This window comes from Lathamus discolor, chromosome 3, assembly GCF_037157495.1.
Source record: "Lathamus discolor isolate bLatDis1 chromosome 3, bLatDis1.hap1, whole genome shotgun sequence".
In the NCBI taxonomy this organism is placed as follows: domain Eukaryota; kingdom Metazoa; phylum Chordata; class Aves; order Psittaciformes; family Psittacidae; genus Lathamus; species Lathamus discolor.
Genome location: NC_088886.1, coordinates 142908193 through 142928536, shown reverse-complemented (window position 1 = coordinate 142928536; position 20344 = coordinate 142908193). Strand labels below are relative to the sequence as shown.

Below are 20344 nucleotides of genomic sequence, written 5' to 3'. Positions count from 1 at the left end.
TCAACCGGACCACACAGCTTGGTGTCATCGGCAAACTTGCTGAGGGCACACTCAATCCCACTGTCCATGTCAGCAATGAAGATGTTGAACAAGACCGGTCCCAACACCGATCCCTGGGGGACACCACTCGTTACTGGTCTCCAGCCGGACACCGAGTAAACCCCAGGGGGTCGGCAGTCCTCAGGCCTTCCTGTCAGAGCAGACCTGGCAGCCCAGAGCTGTCACCCCTTGTCCTTCCCAGCTCCCCCACCAGTGCCTTGTCCCACCCCAGGTTTTGGGGTGATGCCACTCGCTGCTGCACGGCCAAGCAGTCTCCATCCCACCCACAACTGTGGGGCTGGGGGAGAGCTGTAAAGAGCATGGCCTTTGCACCTGGGATCCAGCTCTTGTCCCCAGGGGCACAGTGCAGATCTGAGTGAGGACAGCAGGAGCCAGCCAGCAAAGCCCTTGGGCGCTGACCGCTCACTTCCTCACCCACTGCCCTCACTGGGGCAGGCTGCCCAGCAGAGCTAGCATCTGCCTTGGAAACTGATGTCCACAGAGCCTCACAGCACCAGTACCAGTGAAAGGATTATCATAGCTGGCTGCACCAGATGACATCCTCTAGGTATCACCACGAAAGCAGCCTGACCTACACGGCAACCCACCAAATGAAGACCTCCCTTCCCTTCTGCATCTGCATGCCCAGGTATTCATTCACAGGTATTTTTCAGGAAGATGGAAGCTCCTTGCAGATGGAGGCCAGTCTGTGTGGATACAAGTGTCAGCATTTGCATGTCTCCATCACACTGATGTGCTCTCCAAGTAGCATCATCTTTTGTTTGACTGCCTATCAGGGAGGTGGTGTGAGAAGTATGGGCTGAAAGTTGTGTGGCTCAAATGATAGGCAGCAGCTTTAAAGCACTTTAAACCAAGTTGGTTTTCCTTGTACTTCTGTTTTTCCAGCACAGGATCTGACCCACTCACCTCACAACATGTAAGAGCTCTGTTGTGCTGCATTTGCATCCACAATACAATGGTAGCTGATGCAAGAGCTATTTTAATGCAGAATTAAAACGTTTGATTGCAGTAAAAGAGACCCTTCTCAGAGCCGTTTCCATGGGAAAGCAGGAAAACCAGAGAAGGTCCTGAGAAATTCTGGAGGGACTCAGCTTATCAATAGATACAGGAACAGGAATGCAACAGGAACGCAACCTCCCATGGATGGAGGACTTCTGTTTAACCTCACCTTCCAGACATTAAGTCTGTCCCACTATGCCCTCTTGGCTTTATTTTGGGATCACCTGGAATGTCAAGGTTAGCTCAATTACCATGAAGTTGCCAATGGGCTTTGCAGCAGCACCCTGAGTGCTGGTTTTGCCACTGGTCTTGAAGCCTGAAAAGGAGCCTTTGGAAGAGAGGAAGGATGCTCTGGACAGGAGGAGGTGGCCACCATCTTCGCACCTGGAGGAATAACTTCAGTGGGGGAGACTGAGCTAAAACAAGCCCCATTTGCCACTGGAGCCAGGGGACAGGACACGGGCCACTGCACAAACATATGATACCCTGAAGCTATGCTGATGTGCTGCTGTCACCACTGCAGTGGTGTCACAAAGGCCTGAGAGCCCTGCTTGTGACAAAGCACCTTCGTGCCAGCACCAGGTCAAGCATCCTGAGCCCCTTCAACGCAGCGTATCTCTCAGTGGTGGTGAGTTTAAGTTCCCCGTGGAGCTGCAAGGAAGGCACAATAACCCATAATGGTGCAGAGAGGTGCTGCAACTGCCCTGAGCCCTCCCTGACATGAGCTAACACTTCTCTCCATCACTCTCCCCAAAAGCATCCTCCCATCCCTCAAGCAGAGGCCTCAGTGAACGAATTACTGCAGTCACAGATGGTTTTTTCTGTAATGGAATGTAACATTAAACTAAACACTGGAACATGGAGACAAACAGAGCAAAAAAAATCAGGGAATAATACTTAGCTCGTAATGATTTTTGCAAAACATTGTTGAAATCAGGTTTTATTGGAACAAAAATGTATTTATCATATCTGTCAACACTGGAAAATGGTGTTTAAATTAAATCTTTATTGTAAACGCTGAAGATGACCCAGAAGTGATATGACATTTATAAATAGCTTATCATACACTACAGTATAACAAGTACAGTTATTCTCTTGTCGTTGAGTCAAACTTGTTGTTATATGTGAGATGGGAATGAGTTTTACCCTTCTGACTATCAAAACAGAGAAGAAACTTGAAACCACAAGGAGGAGAGCAACAACAGCCCATGGGCCAGCCCCCTGTGAAAAGGACCGTAGGAGAACAGTCCCCATTGGAAAATACCACCCTGATGCCAAGGTTTGTCTAGATCTGGCCTGAGACCAGGCAGTACCAAGCAGCAGAGACCACAGATCCCTGCCGCTGTGCGCAGGATTTCAGCCTCTGACCTGCCTAAAAGCTGTTCTCCAGCCCCAAACCAGCCAGGCCCCCGTTTTAACTCGGTTGCGCTGTGGATGGGTGGTTCTTTCCAAGTCTTCACCCTGTTGTTTTTGGCCGTGGCTCTGACAGGACAGCGGGACTGCAGACGACTTCTTGTGCCAGCTGAGCTTCGAATCAAGAAATGTCCTGTGGCCCCGATACCAAGTACAAGGCACTGCAGAGGCTCTTCTGACAAGGCTGAATAGCACATTGTATGAATTGGGCATAAGACTAACTACACAGATCTTGTACCTGGACAGGAACCTGCACAGGACTGAGGATGCTGGCTTGCCATGCTCCTAGGGCTTCTCAGTGGCTCAGGTCCTGTGCTCAGCTACCACCTGGGTTTTTAGGGATGCTATCTGAGTCTCTAGCAGCCTGACCGAGCAATGAGGATGCTCCAGCAGAGGGGACCAGTGGCTGTCAGGCAGTGAGGGCTGACACCCCCTCTTCCCATACCCAACAGCTGGGATTTAGGGGACCTCTTACAAAACCTCCTTTCTACCAGAAAGCAGATCGGAAATACTCTCCTCGGATATTTCAGTCTTTGAACCTCAGACAGAGGAGACTGCATTCCTTTATCTGGGCTTCATTAATATCCCATAAAACCAGACAAATGTTCTGCTTCTTGGGGCCAAGCAGTCAGTGTGCATAGCCCAGATGGCTGCGTGTGTGGGAGATGGAGATGGTGGGCTGCAATACAGCAGCACAAATGCAGCCCATTGGGATGCTGGCTGGCTGCAGACCATGCAGCAGCCCAGGCCTGCATGCAATGCAAAGGCCATCACTGAAGCAGCAGGGAGCCAAGGAGGAGACTGTGGATAATGCCATGTAGCTGCCTGGATTGGGGATGGATATGGGAAGCTAGAGGGGAGAGCCAAGCCCCGGCTGGCAGGAGGCTCCGAGCAGCAGCAGCCGGGAGCTGAATGGTGACATGGGGAGATAAGGCTCTTGATGGATGGGCCTCAGAAGGTTTGAAGGTTTTTGTTCTGTTTGGATAAGCAGTCAAATATTCACACAGATAAGCTTCAGAAATGCATCTGATCTGAAGTCCTTTGTATCTTAAAAAGAAGGGCTGGAAATAGAACAAGAGAATTCCTCTGAGGCTTCTGTGGCTCCTGGGCTTTCCTTCCACAGCACCAGGCTGTCCAGACCTACCCATGCAAGCAAAGCAACAGTCAGGACAGCTCTAACAGCCAGACTCTCCCTGAACCTCAGGCGTTCAACTGTGCTTAGGTACCAACATTACAGCCTGGGGGAGAGGGAAGATGGTCCTTTGCTTGGTCGCTCTGCACTTTGTCATCTTGGTCCACATAGCTGCTATGGGTGGTTTAAAACATTGTTAAGGAAACGCCCTTGCTAACATTTGTGTGTATCTTAACGTATCCGTTGGCACAGAGTTTAGATAACATTGCCTGGCGCCTCTTCACCAGTAGAGCTATACCCACATTGAGCAGCACCTTGCGTGCAAAGATTGCTGATGGCAAGACCAGGCAGCAGCAGGGATGATCTTGGCAGGCTCCTGCCCTCCTCATGCACCATGCTCAGACCTAGGTGAGGGCTGCAGGCAGCACTGGAGAGGGCCAGCAATTACCCTGCAACTTTAAATTGCAGTGCTTGAGTGAAGTGCTTTTGGAGAGTGCATCATTTCCTTGGAAATGAATTCCAGTGTCGTACTTTACTCCAGCGGGCTTCCTTGTACCACAAGTTGTTTAAACAGTTTCTCGTTATGCATTTCCCATTTGGACAAAAACAAACCAGAAAGCACCAAGGCTGGTAGGAAAACGGAAATCCTGCTCCGACCATCCGAGTGGGCAAAGAGCAGCTCCTGGCTCTGAAAGGTCTGGAGGACCCAGTTTCTAGCTCTGCAGAAAGTGCTCAGGTGACCCAAACACCTTTCAGGTCCCCTTTTGAACAATACAACCCCTGCTATGCAGGGTTTCTGCCTGAGCATCCCCCTGCTTTGGCATCAGGACCCAGGTCCAAACTGTGAGGGCAGAGGAGCACAGAGCTTTCAGCAAGCAAAAGGAATCCACCCCATTGAGGGTCAACTCCTCACCTCCCCTTCCCCGTGTGCCTCCCCAGGCTTTCCCACTCACTATTTACATCTTTGCCCTACTGAGTGCCCCCAACCACCCCTTATCCTTAACCTCTTCCTTGCCAAGTGGGGTTTGGAGTTTACATGAAAGTTGTTTGTGCTCTATAGCTTTGTAATAGTTTCCTCTACACCACCTCCCTTCCTTCCCCAATAAAAAGCCCTACGGCATGCTCGGAAAAGCCTGTAAACAAAGGAGCGGTTTGGAGACCCAACCAAGTTTTGGTGAACCCAGGCGGGAAATAATGTCTGTCTTGAAGGATGTTAAAGTCTGAGCTCATAATAGTAGGAAGCCAGTGTCCACCCTAGGCAAGGAATTGCCTACTTGCAGCTACCTAGCACAAAATACAGATGCCCATGCAGAAGGCCACAAGTCATTTGGTGTAGGGGGTTAACCCCATGTGCTTTCCTCCAGTCAGGATGAGGTTGATGGTAGTAAACCGATGTGTTTTATAAGCTCCAAATACTTGAGGTTGTGACAAGTGAGCAGGGAAAGGAGAGCACAAAAAAGGCAGCACTGTTTTGAACTCACCTAGATTGATGAACAGAAGCAGAAGACAATGAAAATCCATTAGCCTGACTGTTCCCTGCAGAGGATAAACAGGCACACAAAATCCAATTCATTATTCTCTTTCTTATTTAATGCTAAGTAAGTCATTGAACTTTACTACTTGATCTATCCGTTTTCTTCAGGAGTAGGGCTGCAGGAAATCTTTTTCTTCCCAAAAGGGGGTTTCAAGTTTCTCCCTGGTATCACGTCAGAAATACTTGTAGTGTATGAGTAAAAACAACAGCATTTCAAAGGGATCTTGAGCCATGCAGATAATGACAATTTTTCTCTTCTGAAGCACAGAACCAAACAGTGCAGGTCCCTGGGAGCTCGCAGCACCATTGTTCTTCTTCCAGGCCATTATCTGGAGACAGGCCCTGCGAGAGACTCCGATGAGGCCACCGAAGGGCTTATCTGCTCAGAGTGCTAATGGCAAGCATTTGACAACATCAACCGTTTAATATATGAGGTGTCTCATAACATAAAGGCAAGGAAATACATACCATGGAATAGCCCAAGCACACCCAGTGCAATCTAAATGTATTTGATCAAAGCCCAGCCTGCTCTACACCACCACTTTATTAGTTATGGCTACACAGAGATGTTCCACCTTCCTAAAAGGCAGCTTAGCAGATTTGGTACAGCAATGGCAGCGTTATGTAATGAGAAATGTACTAATGGAAACTATCCAGCACTGAAATCATTCCAGCTCTTTTATCACCACATTCCTTACTCCCACATGAGCGAAGTGTGCAGGAATAAAAGCAGTTAAACATCCTCCACCAGAAGACGCGCATGATGGGCATTACTCACAAGTCACTAGCAGCTCCACGGTGCCCATTGGTGTTTGGGTCCACACAGGGACTTTGGGCAAACAGAGCTGCTTTTCCTGGGAATTACTCTTCCACTGCCTGTGGCTCATTGCCATCTCACTCTCTTGTAGCTGGGGACAGCTCAGTGCTGTAACCCAGTGCCTGAGTTGCTCTTCCAGCATCCCTGGTCCCAGTCTCTGCAAAACGTTGAGGAGTCTGTCCCATGCTCTTCACTGTTGTCTATCTACACAGCAGATAACCAGACTTAAATCATGCATTTCTTCTGCTGCACAAATATTTGCACAAAACTACATTTATTTTCATTTTTCACATGCAATGAGAAGCTTAATGGCTTAGTCATAAAACCTCTGAATACCGTATTCAGAGTGGCCCCTGAGGGGAGGGAAGGTTTGGGTGGTGAGTCCTGCTTTTCCAGTGCACGTCAGAGGGTGCTGGTCTGGGTCTCAGCCTCTGCAGCATCACCGCTGGACATGAGGTTTGTGATCACAGCAATGGGTCCAAATCAGGGCCACTACCAAATCAGATATCTCAGCCCCATCACTCCGCATGTTCCCATGCCCCTCATGCCATTACCCGTGTTCATGCAATGTGTATGGATCACCTAAAATAAACCTCTTCTGAAAGGGCTGGTTTTCAGTCAGAGGAGCCCCTTGCCACGTGGTTGCACAGGCAGCAGAGCCACTCAGGCAGTGCGACATGCAGCAGGGCTTGGATGGGGAAGAGAGGGTGCGACATGCATCCTGGCTTGGATGGGCTGGTGCCGAAAACCACAGGCACACATTCACCCTGTTGCCAGCTAGCTAGTAACCACCTGGCAGTGAAACAGGAACAAAACATCTCCTGTGGATGCTCTCAAGGTGGTTCAGAGCACTCTTACAGTCTCTGTTGTTACTGGAAATTACTACAGCAGCAGCAGCTGCCTCTCACTGAATAGTACATAAAAGCTCCAAAAAGCCCCATTTGTGAGCAGATTGAATGCTCCCGTGTCAGATTTCAGGCACAGCCTGGGTGTGTTGTGGCTGTCCTAGGCTGGTGATGGGAACCTGCCAGGGTACCAGTGATGCTTCAGTCATGTGAGCAACAGGTCCCCTCCATTGCCCCTCCTTTCTTCCCTTGCCTCTGCTGCTGTACCATAGTGAGGGCAGCTGCCTCCCGGGGAACACATACCACAGCAGCTTCGTGGCGCGAGCCAGCTAATTGAGATTTGATTTGACAGCTCCCAAGCGGGTATTCAAGGGAAGAACAGACAAACAAAACACCCCTGCTGAAGGCGGGCTCCACAAGCAGTTGAGTATTAAACAATGGGAGAGTTGTGGGACATCTCCCCATTTACCTGCTCCAGTCCAAGAGGAAGCGCTCCTCCCTCCCCAGCACAATGGTGGGTTGGCAAGCCCCATAGGCTGGCGCACACCTTTGTGTCTAGGCATCCCCTCTGACACCTCTGATACTTGATGCTGGGGCAGGTGAGAGGGGGACATGTTGTACGACAAATAGGAACAAAGGGAGGATGGACACTGTGAGTTGTCCCTGGGGGTCCTGGGGTGGGCAGTACTTGCGCACTATTGTGGCTTGCAGAGGGTGCCAGCAGCATTTGTAACTCTCGCTTGGACAAGGGAACTTTAACCCTGAATGTTGTTCTCCCTTCTCTGCTAGGAAATCCTGCCCGGGATTGTCTCAATTCCTTCTTCTTCAATTTTGGCCACAAAGCACTGTTTAAATTTTACCACCTGGAAAATTGTTTGCCATGAGCTATTGCGCTGTCCTTGCCATATTGCCTTACAGTGACAGGGCATTCTGCAGTCCCCACTTGCCTGGCCCTGCACAGTGACTTGGTAGGTGAAATATTTATACACCTAGCAGCTGCTGAGATTTTGAGCTCTCCAGTGGTTCTGATTGCCTCTCTGGTGTATACACTTCCATCTGCCTTTCAAAGCATTGTGCCGATGAGCTTAAGACTAATGATCAAAATATTTTTGGTAGGAAATAGTCTAAATATCACGGCTTTGAGAGAGACAAAGGTACAGCACTGCCTAGAGATGCACAACAGTGGCTAACGGCTGGAGAACAAAACTAGTGGAAAATCCTCATTTAATCTCACGAAGGACAACAGGATTCGGTGCATTACACAGGATCAGAAGGGAAAGGCACACGGTTACATCTGAGATGCTCTGCTAACCATGGCAATGGCAAAAGCCTGGGCAAGCTTCTGTTTTCTTCAGGCTGTGAACCTGGAAGTCAGGACTCATTTCCTACTTTTGCACTTCGGTGCAACTGATGCTAATAACTCCAAGCATCACCCCTGGAAGGAATAGGTACAACAAAACCCAGACACCGCCCAGCATCTGGATAGCAAATCTGGATGCAGACTGCTGCCACGGCACAGCCAAAAACCTCATGCTGCTGGGTGCTAGGGTTGGGCAAGCAAACACCAGGAGCCGAGCGATGGGAAGATTTAAACAGCATGCGAAGCGAACATGCACACCAAGCTGCCAGTCTTGGTGAACCAGGAAGCCAATCAGCAGTTTACATAACAAACCCGAGCACCCTTGCACTTCCAGCCCCATTGCCTGCAGTGTTTGCAGGACGGAGGATGACTCAGGGTAGCGGCACGGCCGGCAGCCTGCACCAGCATGCCCGGCACAGCGTGGCGCACCCTGCACCATGCAGCACCCACCCTGCATGCCATGGGCACCTCCTGCTTGGCACCACGTAAGAGGGTTAGGTTCAAGGTCCAACGAAGCTCCTCATAAGCTGGAGCCCCTTGAATGGGAGGGGGAGATGCTAAAGGGGATGCTGGTGTCCCTGGATGGTCAGGGAGTGGCACAGCTTTACGCTGGTTAAGAAGCTGCTCGGGTGTGCTCTAGATTGCTGTAAGCCAAAATAGAAGAGAGATTTAGGGGGCATGTTTCAGCTTCCACTCCCATGGTGGCACGGTCCTGTATGGGCCTACTTCTCACACTTCTTAACCTGTGTTTATAGTGCAGCTGCCTGCTGCATCCTCATCCAAACCAATTACACCTTACCAGTAAAAGGCAACATCTACAATATGGCCAAAAATGCCCCAGTTTTTGCTGTTTGCAATGCCAATAGTGGGTTTGCTTGCCAGTATCACCTTTTTTACCTTTTCCCCATCTCGGTCACTTCTTCAAGCAGAGTTTGACAGCCTGAAGTTACTGTGCTGCACAAACAGATCACCTGCTGTTACCACGGCTGCTCCTCACAGATGGGCAGGCCTATAAACACCTCAATACAAAGCATATCAATTTCTTCAGTGAGATGATCATCACAAATACTTTTGATCTTATGCTATACATGATTGTTTCTATAAAGAGAATGACTCCCTGCTTCCTCCTGGGGCGTTGGGGAGTTTGGCAGCCTCTGAAAGCAAGTCAGTGGTGCATAGGGTAATGCTCCTCGGGGGGAGTGTGCTTAGCGCAGGAGATCACATTAGTGCTTTTGACACGATCAAACAGAAAGGTCCAGCTGAACAATGAGGTTTTAGGATGAAAAGTGAAATGTGAAGAAGGTGTGTATGTCTCTGTGAATTTGCTTCATTTCACTCGTTGATGTGGCGGTAACAGGACTATTTTTAGGTATAATCCTTCAAACGGAACATGACTTCTCCTTTCTGATTCGTACAAAGCTGGCTGCTAGTCAAAGGATAATTATTTCCCAACACATCACCTAACACACACCAGCAAACAAAACACTCATTATTTGAGCTATCCAACATTAACTGTTGTTTAGCAGTTAACATTTTCTTGACAGCTTTGAATAGGGCTAATTGCTCCAGCTTCATTAGCAGAGGTCATTTACTGCTGGTAACAATACTTTCCTGGAGATAGCCTCTCCTATAAGATTAGATTATGAGGTCAAATTCTGCTCCCAGTGGCAATGATGCCTGGCCACATTTGGCCTCAAGAAAGTCTGCTCTTTCAGTTCATAGCTGCACGATTTCCAGCCCTGCAGCTGATATATTACATAAAGGAAGTAAGTGCACTCCACCGGACAGCAATTACAATGAATTAGGAAAGTGTGCAGCACAAGGAAGGCTTGCAAAATAGCCACTTAAAAGTTATTAATAAAACCTCGACTTTCAGATAGAGTTTATGGAAAAGAAGCTGATAAAGAAGCAGTCCTTATACTTGAAAACACATGCATACCCAAAAGGGAAAGCAGTGTTTGCAGAAGAACTGGAGCGTGCTGTATCACAAACACCCGGCTGATGCTGTCAAATGCCGTGTGCCACACACAGTTCACATCACAGTTTTAAGCTGTTACGTTTTTGCACCTTTGAACCATTTGTTCATCAGTTGACACTGAGAGCAGAGGTCTCGAAGTGCAGTGAATGTGCAGGGGTGCATTTGTGCAGCTCTCACACCGCTGGGGAGATCCATCTGCAGGCACTTCCATAGCTCGCTGTGTGCCTGAAACATCCTTAGCGTCCCTGAACACATGGAAAACTGAAGCCAGGCTTCCCACACGGTATATTCCCGTTTAAGCATGTGGAGAGATGCAGCCTGCTTTTCAGAAGTGCTGAGCAAACACTGCTTGGAGTGAAGCCGGCGCCTTTGAGGATCGGGCGTCTCACATGTGGAAGTCTCAGGCACCTTAGTCAAATAATTCCAGTCCTGGCAGACACAGGACGTTATATCCGAGTGGATTTCTGTTTTACCTGTGTCTCCCTTTCCTGCAGGCCAGTGGCTCTTTGCTGTTACTTTCCCAGCCACGTACGTGCGCGGCCGCATGCCTACCACCTATACTTTCTGACTTGCAGCTCCAATTGCTAATCCATGTCTGGTTTTCGTCAGGGAAAAAAATCCATCCTGAGCATTTGACTCACTGCCTCCGGAGCGCTTCAGCCGCTTCATAACACTTCTCAGAGTATCCTTCTTCTCCGTGAAGAACAGCCTGTTCTGAGCAGGATCTATGACAGAATCCTCGCCAGCAGCCTCCCCTTCCTCGCACACGTGTGTGCCACATGTCCTGCTCTGCCCGCACCGTTCATGTGCCACTGTCTTTCTTACACCACGCAAGACAGACAGACATCCACCATCCATGCTGCCATGTGGGTTGCCTTGTGACAGCCTCCAGACTCTTCAGCACCTCCTCGACTGGCCAGAACTGAATGGCAAAGACCTGACTGCTTTGCTCCCACAGCTGGTCCTGCTGAGGCCAATGGGCAAACCTCACCCTACCTCTGACCTTCTCAATGCCATTACACTTGTCCAGAAGAAGCATGACCCTGCACAGAGAAACTGAGCAAGTTCTGCCCACACATTTCCCACATAAGTCAGACCCTGTTGACTTTTATCACTTTTTAAAGTCTAAGGACACAAGCATTCAGATGATGGTCTAGTGTGAGGTGTCCCTGCCCGTGGCAGGGGACTTGGAACTAGATGGTCTTTAAGGTCTCTACAAAAACAAACAGTTCTATGATTCTATGAACTGATTTATGAGATGCAGAGGCATGTCTGTTAGACTGTCCCCCTCCATAAAGCAGGTACTGTGCTTCCCCAGCATTCAGCACTCTGCTGAGGACGAGGGCTCAGCAGCCACTTCAGTTCCCAGCTGGGTGCTGGGCTGAATCCTGCCCTTCTCTATCCAGCAGGCAGGGACCCAGTCCTACCCTGGCTTGCTGTGATCCCCAACACGCAGGGGGAAGGCAACACCGCCTCCCCATCCCATCCCACCCTGACATGCACAGCCAACATCTCACTGCAGTCGCTGGCATCAGACATCACCAGCCCAGGCACCCTTTTGGTCCTGTTGCTTTTGCTAGAATCGCAGACAAAAAGAGATCTAAAAGACCCCAAACATTTGGTGGCAGAGTCTATTTCACCCAGCACCTGATCTGACATCACCCCAGCACTTTAAGAAGCCCATTTCACTATTACCAAGGGTAGACACTATTAACTGCAGCTCACATCAAACCTCAATAACATCAATGGAAAAGTATTATTTACTTCCCCAGTCCCTTTATTTTGTTCTTGCATAAAAAGTGTAACTTAGCTTTTTTTTTTCCCATCAAAATGAATCATTAGAAATTGCAAAGCACAAATTCCTTATTTTTTTCAAACAAAGAAAAGAACAGACGGTATCCAAAACAAACTGCTGGCCACCAACCTAAAGAACTTGCTTCGGGAAGTGTTCTTCCTCAAAGCTGACTTCTAATTTAGCTACACTTTGGAGTTTAATAAAAGCTAAAAAAGGCTTCACTTCCATTCTGCACTGTCTTTTTGTTGCTCTATCAGCCATGTATTCAGTGCAGTAATGAAAAACTTTATGAAACCACAAGGATAGAGAGTACCTTCATAAAGCAATAAAGGAAGACAATCTTTCGGACCAGAGATGCAAATCTGCATCCTTTCTATTCACAGCAGCTCCTTACTCGGATCAATCCACAGTGTAACACTCAGTTATCATAACCTGGCCCCCAAAGAATATGTGGCTGTTGTCAGCACACAGAAGCCACACTGCACATAACCATCAGCTTTATGATCTACAGACTCGGCAGCTTTATTTCACCCAGTGGCACAGAACAGTGGTGTTTAAGTCTGTCCCAGAGTCCGATCCTGCTCCAGTTATTCCCCAGCCATTCCCTCAGAGGTTTAACTCCTTCTTTACAGTAAGAAGGAACCAAAGTCCAGACTCCTGCAACCGGCTCCCTGGCTGCCATCTCCCCTTTACATGAGCCTCCTCCGGCTGCTTTTCGGGCAGGGATCTCCCCCAACTTCCACGCTCAGCACCGGAACCCGCCGGGCACACAGCACCCACCTCACTCAGGCAGGATCAAGCCCACTGTCGGCACGAGGTGGACTTACTTGTGGGGTGGCGTGTACCGCATACGGAGGTTTCTTTCTACTCGAGACCATTTTTAGCTTTCAAATTACACATCCTCTGTAATCTTAAATATTCTGGTCTCCTGACTCCCAGCCACGTACTCCTAACAGGGGAAAGAAAACAGAAAAGAATATACTCCAGAAAGGAATAGTCACAGAAAATGAGAGCATTCATTATCAGAGTGGAAACACCTTGTCTTTAGCCATTAATTGTAAGGGAAGTCAGCAGACCTCGCTGCAACAGGAACACAACCTTATTGGGTTTCGAACACATTTTTTACAACCCTGTGTCAGGAAAAGCCATTAGATAGAGTTGCATTGGTAATCAGAGCCATCTTTGGAGAAAAACAAATGCTGTTCTTCCCATTATAGGTACGTATTGTTTCAAAACCTATAGAGACACGCTTGCTTGTGCTGCAATGGTATTTATTGCACATACACCAATTACTTACACAGTAGTAAATTGCACCAGATTATAAATACGTTATAAAACACACACGGAGAGGAAAATGGAAATGACACACAAGTGCTAAAATAACAGCAGATTCACGTGGGCATTTGGAAATCAAAATAATAAAGTCTCTTAACAGATTTTAATTTATAATAGGGATATATTTACAGTACCTTCATAAAATAATATAAAGAACGCCACTCTCTCAAGAAAATTAAAACAGATCAGACACAACCAGAAATCAGGGTCAGGGGTGGTGTTACTCAAACCTCCATTTCATCTTTAAATCACGTGTGTGGACATGTGTGCAAGTAACATCTCCAAATAACTTTACAACTCTTAACACTGTGCAAAAACCGGCTTTGTTGCCATTTTTTAGGAAATGTGCAGTAATTTGTTGGTTTTGCCAGGATTTCCCCCCCTCCCCTGTTCATCTGTAATTACAATGAACAAGCTGCAGAAGGCTCCCCCCCCCCCCCCCCACTTCATAAAATACTCTTAGTGGTATGTAAATATGCTGTTTAATATAAACATGGTCCGTTTATTCCCCTGTACAATATGCACAGTTTGAGGTAGAAGTTTCTCAGCCTGACTGCTATTGTCTGGCCGAAGGAGATAAGCACAGTAACTCACTGCTTGCTGATGCAGGGGGGGAAAGCTTAAGAGTGTGGGTTGGGTTTTTAACCCCCCTTTCAAAGTATACCTGCGCTCCTCGCTACTCATTATTTCCTTCCATCTGTGGAAGCTACTCCGAGCTTAAAACTCATCTTGCCCACGCGGCCGTACTCCCTGCCTGGGCACCTGCAGCACGGACCCTGCGGCTCCCAAAACCCCACAGCGAATGACCCCTGGGGGTGTGCAACATCCCTGGGCAAGGCACGGGGTGGCGGGGACCCCGGCTGCACCCCAACCCAGAAGAGCCAAAGCCCAGCACCCCCTCACTCAGGTTCAACCACCAGCCCGGTCCTGGGACAAGTCGCCCGAGCAAAGGGCGCTGCTGCCAGACCGCTTCCGAAAGTGCGTCTCCTAACTAGAAGCTGTCTGTCTTTGGGGCTGTTTATTGTTCTCCGGTCAGTGGGTTTCCTATTTGCTGTAGTTTGGATGAGGTATGTGGTGCACCAGTTCACCTGCTTTTATTTCTAAGTAAACACCCGCTTTCTCCCTCCTCAGACGGGGATCAGCTTTGCTCAGCATTAGCCTTACCACCAGGCAGCTGCCGGGGATTTCTCTGCTCCCGTGTGCCTCCCTGCCTGCTACTCCCCCTGCCCCGGCTCCGGCGCGGCCACCCACGCTCCCCCCCTATACCTTGGACTCCGAATCGGATGTTTTGCTATGCCTCTCCTCCAGGCTGGACTCGCTGCCGCCCCTTGTGCCTCCGTTGCAATCGGACCAGGTCCCTGCCAGGCTGCGCTCCGGGGAGCCCACGGTGCTGATGAAGCCACCGGGCAGCGGGGCCAGCTCCCCACCGCTGGCGTGCAGCCGCCGGTCGGCTTTCCTGGGGCAGCAGAGCAGCCTCTTGAAGGCCTTACGGAAGTCGGGGCTCCTGCAGTAGATGATAGGGTTGAAAGCAGAGTTGGCGTAGCCCAACCAGTTGAAGAAAACGAAGAGCCAGTCCGGCACCAGGTCTCTGTTGAAGACGTTGACGATGTTCACCAGGAAGAAAGGGAGCCAGCAAAGGGTGAACACTCCCATAATGATGCCCAAAGTCTTGAGGGCTTTCTGCTCCTTCATGGCCATGATGCGAGAGGTCTTTCGCTTGCTGGCTCGGCCGTTGCCGAGAATGGGCTGGTGGTGAGGAGGCTGGGGGGGCTGTGGCTGCTCCTGGCTGCCATAGAACCGACCCTCACACCTATCGATCTTCCTAATCTGCTCCTTGGCCTCTCTGTACACCCGGAGGTACACAAAGATCATGATGAGAAGAGGGATGTAGAAAGAAATAATGGACGAGGCGATAGCATAAGCCCTGTTGGTGACGAAGTCGCAGCAGCCTGGGTCCTGGTAGCACTCCAGTGCCTGGGGGTCCTCATCCCGCCACCAGTGCATCATGATGGGCAAGAAGGAGACCAGTGCGGAGATGGCCCAGACGGTGCAGATGATGCCCTTGGCCCGAGCCTTGGTCATGAGGCTCTGGTAGCGGAAAGGAGAGGTGATCGCCAGGTAGCGGTCGATGGCGATGACGCACAAGGTCTCGATGCTGGCTGTCACGCAGAGCACATCCAACGAGGTCCAGCATTCGCAGAGGAAAGATCCCCAGAGCCAGGTGCCCCTCACCACCAGTGTGGCCCCGAAGGGCACCACCAGCAGCCCCATCACCAGGTCGGCGCAGGCCAGCGAGGTGATGAAGAGGTTGGTGAGGGTCTGCAGCCGCTGCGTTCTTCCGATGGCCGCAATCACCAGCACATTCCCGGCCACGATGAGCAGCACCACCAGGGCCATCAGCAGGCTCATCCCCACCGCCCATTGCTGCGACAGCAGCTCGGCGGCGGGCAGCTGCCTGCTCCCGGGCGGCACCACCGACCGGTTCTGGGGGCCGCAGTCGGGCGGCAGCCCCCCATCGCCCATGGCTCTGCGGGGCCGCTCCGCGGGCAGGAAGGCGGCCCCGCAACTGGTGCCGGTGGTACCGGTACCTCCGCTGCCGCCGCCCCGGGCTGCCGCATGGCCCCGCGCCCCGCCCCGTTCTACGTCACCTGACGCAGCCAATCAGCGCCGAGGGGGCGGAGCCAGGCGGCCCATCCTCTCCCTGCTTTTGCCGCGCCAGTGCCTGTACCGTTCGCTGCATCCCTAGCAGTATCCCTATCCGTATCCCTATCCCTGCTATGGCAGCGCCCTGCCTGCACCCCACTACATATCGACTGCGCACGGACAGCCACCCCCCGGGCCACCCGCCCTGCCGAAGCTGGTGAAGGGTCTGGATCACTTGTGATGAGGAAAGGCTGAGGGAACAGGGGATGCTTAGTTCGGAGGAGGCTCAGGGGGGACCTTATCGCTCTCTACAGCTGCCTGGAGGGAGGTGTTAGTGAGGCGGGGGTCGGTCTCTTCTCCCAGGTAACAAGTGACAGGACAAGAGAAAACTGCCCCAAGCTGTTTTAAGAGAGGTTTAGATTGGATATTAGGAATAATTTCTTCGCGGGGGGGTGCTCAGGCATCGAAACAGGCTGCCCAGCGCAGTGGTGGAATCACCATCCCTGGAAGTATTCACAAACCGTGTAGATGAGGCTTCTAGTGACATGGTTTAGTGGTGGCCTTGCCAGTCCTGGGGTAGAGGGTGGTCTTGATGATCTTAAAGGTTTTTTCCAACTTAGGTGATTCCATGGTCCTATGACTTCTCAAAATGTATCCAGCAGCTTTTACCCAGTCTGGTCAAACCATACGAAATCTAAGGACTGCTCTAAGTGTTAATACAGTTATTTGGTAATGAGCAATAAAGTACATGAAGCATCCCAGCGCTGTAATGCCCAGCTAACAGGCTCTGAGCAAATCTCTGCCCGCCTCCCATCTATTGCAGTGAAATCTGCTGCTAGGAACTAGTTGGGCTGGATTTTCATTTACTTGCTCAGCCCTTTATTTGTCTTCAAAGCTGGAAGATTACCCTTGGGTGCATTTAACTGTGTTTTATTCCTCTTCTAAACCTCTTAAAATAATGTGAAGCAGCTGCTGGGTAAACGAGAGCGATGTCCCCTCTCTCCTTTTTCCTAATCATCAGCATGTCTTACAGCAGCACCAAACATTCCCCACAGCAGTCTGGGAGCAACTGGAAGGAACAGTTATTCTCTTCCCCCCCCCCCCCCCCCCCCATATTTACTCTGCTGAGGTTGCTCTGCTGTTCCAGCTGAACCATATAAACCCCTTCCAGGCTTAGGCTTGATTTACAAGGTCACAACCTGGGAGCAGATTATTTATTTATTTACACGCTGTTTGTTTAACCCTGACTATAGAGGCCACGCACCAGCGTGGACCTGCTGCTTCGCAAAGCATTCCCTCGTGTTCCCATGGACTTTGCTTTGCTGCTTGTCATCTCCTGGACTAAAGGGTGACCCTCTTTGGTGGGAAGGGCGGGAGGCATCTTCAAGAATAGAGGGAGACCTTATGCTGAATGAGAAGCGGAAGGATTGTGGCTGGGAATATTTGTCCAGGACTGGTAGCTGCAATACTGATGTGAAAAACTAATAGTTTGAAACCAGGTTAGGACAAAGCAGCTGTGGGATAGAAACAACCTTAGTTGTAGTATGAGTAGGTATGAGCTTGTGGTGCATCACCGCACTGAAGCCTCATAGCTGAGGCGCTTTGTTGAATTCTGTGAATGTGCCTAGTCCGTTTTAGTGCAACATCAGCCTGTCAAAATCTGATAGTCTTCCCAAGATGACACTGGCAGTGGGAAGCACTGTTGGGAGTACCATGTAGCTGCTTTGCTTGCTATTCCTGGCGCATCACCCCCCTGTCATCTGTTCAGATCCATTATTAATATAGTATCTTTATACAGTTAATAAATATCATCATCTAACAAAATACCAGTTCTTTGCCTATCAAGCTGTCCTGTCAGATCTCCAGCTGGAGATCCTCATACCACCATAAGAGAAGATAAGCTTAAAAGTTGGAGAAATAAGGGAAATTGCCAGCAAGTATGCAATAAGCTACAAGATACACAATCATGTGTTGCTTCCCTGTATCTCTGCTGGTTCAACAAGCGTCAATTCGGAATGCCAGATCGGAGCTGGAGCCAAAATGTCTTTGGGAAACAATGCATCTTCAAAGGAAAAAATAAGCAATTTTATGTTTTCTGTACAGAACATCCCTCTGGCTCTTGCAGCACAGAGCAGCCAAATAATCGCTGTAACTTAACCCCTTCCATAGTGTTACCTTTTGCAAACCTCCTTTAACTCAGTATTTCCTTGTTGTTGTAATTTTCATTTCAGACAGTTCCTTATCATGATCTGAATATAGCTCTTTGCTTGCATATTATTTATAGATGTCTGTTGAAGAGAAGAAATTCCAGAAGTGAAACGGTTTGTTTCCACTTGCACTCCAGATCACAGTTTTTAATGAACAACTAGTTTACTTGTCCCTTGGAAGTCATCTAAAAGAAAAAACCCAAAACCTCTCACTCAGTAGGACACTATTAGGACAGATCAGTCTTCTGTTGCATAGAGAGTAATGGATAGACCTGATGAAAATCAAAATGTATTGCATTTGAGGAACCCCGTTGCCATGAGCTGTGAAGCTTCAACATTTCAGGAACTGAAGTGGGTTACCCGGGTATATTTTTAAACCCAGTCCTTTGAGATGCTTTGCACAGCTTCCTGCTTGTCTCACCATGCAAAACAGATTGCAGGATGAGAGTCCTATTGCATGGGTATGCACCTTCACACAGCACTGCCCTGGGAAAGGCCAGCAGCACCAGTGGTGGAGCAGGAGACTGGGAATGGTGCAGGGCACTGGCAGATGCTCCGAGCTCCTTGTACCATGTCTTGGCACTCTGTGAGGTTGGTTGGAGAGGGAGGATGCTGACAGAGTGGTGGTGAGCATTTAGAGAAGGATGGTGGGGTTAGCAGATGAAGGGGGAAAGCAATTTTAACTAGTTGAAAACATTATCTCTTAATGCAGTTGGAGGAAGAAAAAAATGCCAGGGAGGAAGATGAATAATATACATGAATACAAAGAGATTTAATGAGTGGTAATGCGATGAAAGGGAAAATTCGATATGAATATCTGAAAGAGCTTTTAGGATGTCAAGCCTATTACTTTGCCAGGAGTAGCACTGGGTGCCTCGTCACTCAGACCTTTACAGTTAGGTTTGACAAAACTCTGACTCGCAACTTTGGATCAGACTGCATCATATCTAAGACCCGGACATTTCCAGCTCTTACTTTTAGCTTTAACATGTTTTTTTACCATATCTCAACAACTTGGGTCTTGGCTCATAACCTTCAGTTTTCCCCACACAAAGAAAAACAAATTCTGTCATCTTTTCTACTGGCTTTAAGGAAGCTTTACTGGAGAAATACAGTGCAGGAACAGTTTCTCTGTGGCTGTGAGGCTGGCGTGGACAGAGCAGGCATCTCTAATGGGCTAGATGCAAGGGGTGGTTGTGCTGCCACTTGTGACCCAGAAGGATCTTGTCTGCCTTGTCCAGCCTTGTCCAGTCATGCTCTCATTACAATCAAATTTTGTCACTGCCATTATCAACATTATATCCTCTTAAAATATCAACCGTTTGTTCTCTTAAGGCATTAGTCAAAGCCCACTAAAGTGCCTGGAAGGCTTCCCATTGACTTCAGTGAGCTTCATGTTATTACCATTCTTTCTCTGGAGAAAAAGGGCTATATAAAAGCACATTAGAAAAGCATTCGCTGTCCCTTTTTCTTCCTCCTGGCCTCCCAAACTTCTCTATGTGCATAGCAAAACTTAGCATACATAAACACAGCATACACTTGAGAAACCATTTTGTGCTTGTTATCTGGACAATTTGACTAAAACCTGACCTGAAGCAAAGCAAGTGAGAGACCATTCTGCAAAGTCTTTGTGTGAAGTGATCAGGCTTCATCCTCTCCCTGCGATCCTAGGAAGAAACTGTAACTTGGCACTATTCACATTGGACATTTGTTATTAGGGAAATAGAGACATGATGGAACGTTGCCACAAGATCCACGTCTCTTGTTTTTAAAATAAACATCTTGGCTTTGACTTGACGTTTATTTTCCATAAATGCCTCGGCTTCAATTTGGCATTTCAGCAGCAGCGGGAGGCTGTTATCCTGTGACAACATGCAATTCCATTGACATTATCTCTCGATTACATGTGACAGTGCACCAAATGCTCTATGTAGTTGCTTTTAGTTAAACAATGCTACAAAACCAGAAATCAAATGTATTAATAACAGAAGTGACCATACTTTCCAGCCCAATACTGTGTGTGACACCATAATTATACACGGTACACCGTATAGTAGTGTATGCTACAGCAAGTAAGCACACTCTGAGTTTGATTTAGGGGGTCCAAAGTAGTGAATGCCTATTAATTCCTGTGGACTTGAGGGTTGTGGTTGATGTATTGGTTAGCATGTACAGGACCAAGCATATCAGCAGTTTGGAAAACTCTAAACCAATCTGATCACACAC

General features: G+C 48.9%; 1 protein-coding gene across 3 annotated transcripts; it reads right to left on the bottom strand.

Moving 5' to 3' along the window:
- Positions 1 to 5127: 5127 nt before the first annotated feature.
- On the bottom strand, positions 5128 to 15895 carry ADRB1 (adrenoceptor beta 1). 3 transcript variants are annotated; one of them, XR_010610970.1, is made up of 3 exons: positions 14535 to 15895; positions 12761 to 12882; positions 5128 to 6159 (listed from the first exon to the last, which is right to left on the bottom strand). XR_010610970.1 is itself a non-coding variant. In XM_065672304.1 (2 exons), exons 1-2 carry the CDS (start codon positions 15789 to 15791, stop codon positions 12826 to 12828), a joined length of 1314 nt encoding a protein of 437 aa, XP_065528376.1. In that variant the 5' UTR covers positions 15792 to 15895; the 3' UTR covers positions 12431 to 12825. The 3 variants fall into 3 exon arrangements, 1 of the variants encoding a protein (XP_065528376.1); XR_010610971.1 differs by having other exon boundaries at positions 5128 to 5480; XM_065672304.1 differs by lacking the exon at positions 5128 to 6159 and having other exon boundaries at positions 12431 to 12882.
- Between the last annotated feature and the right edge of the window lie 4449 nt (positions 15896 to 20344).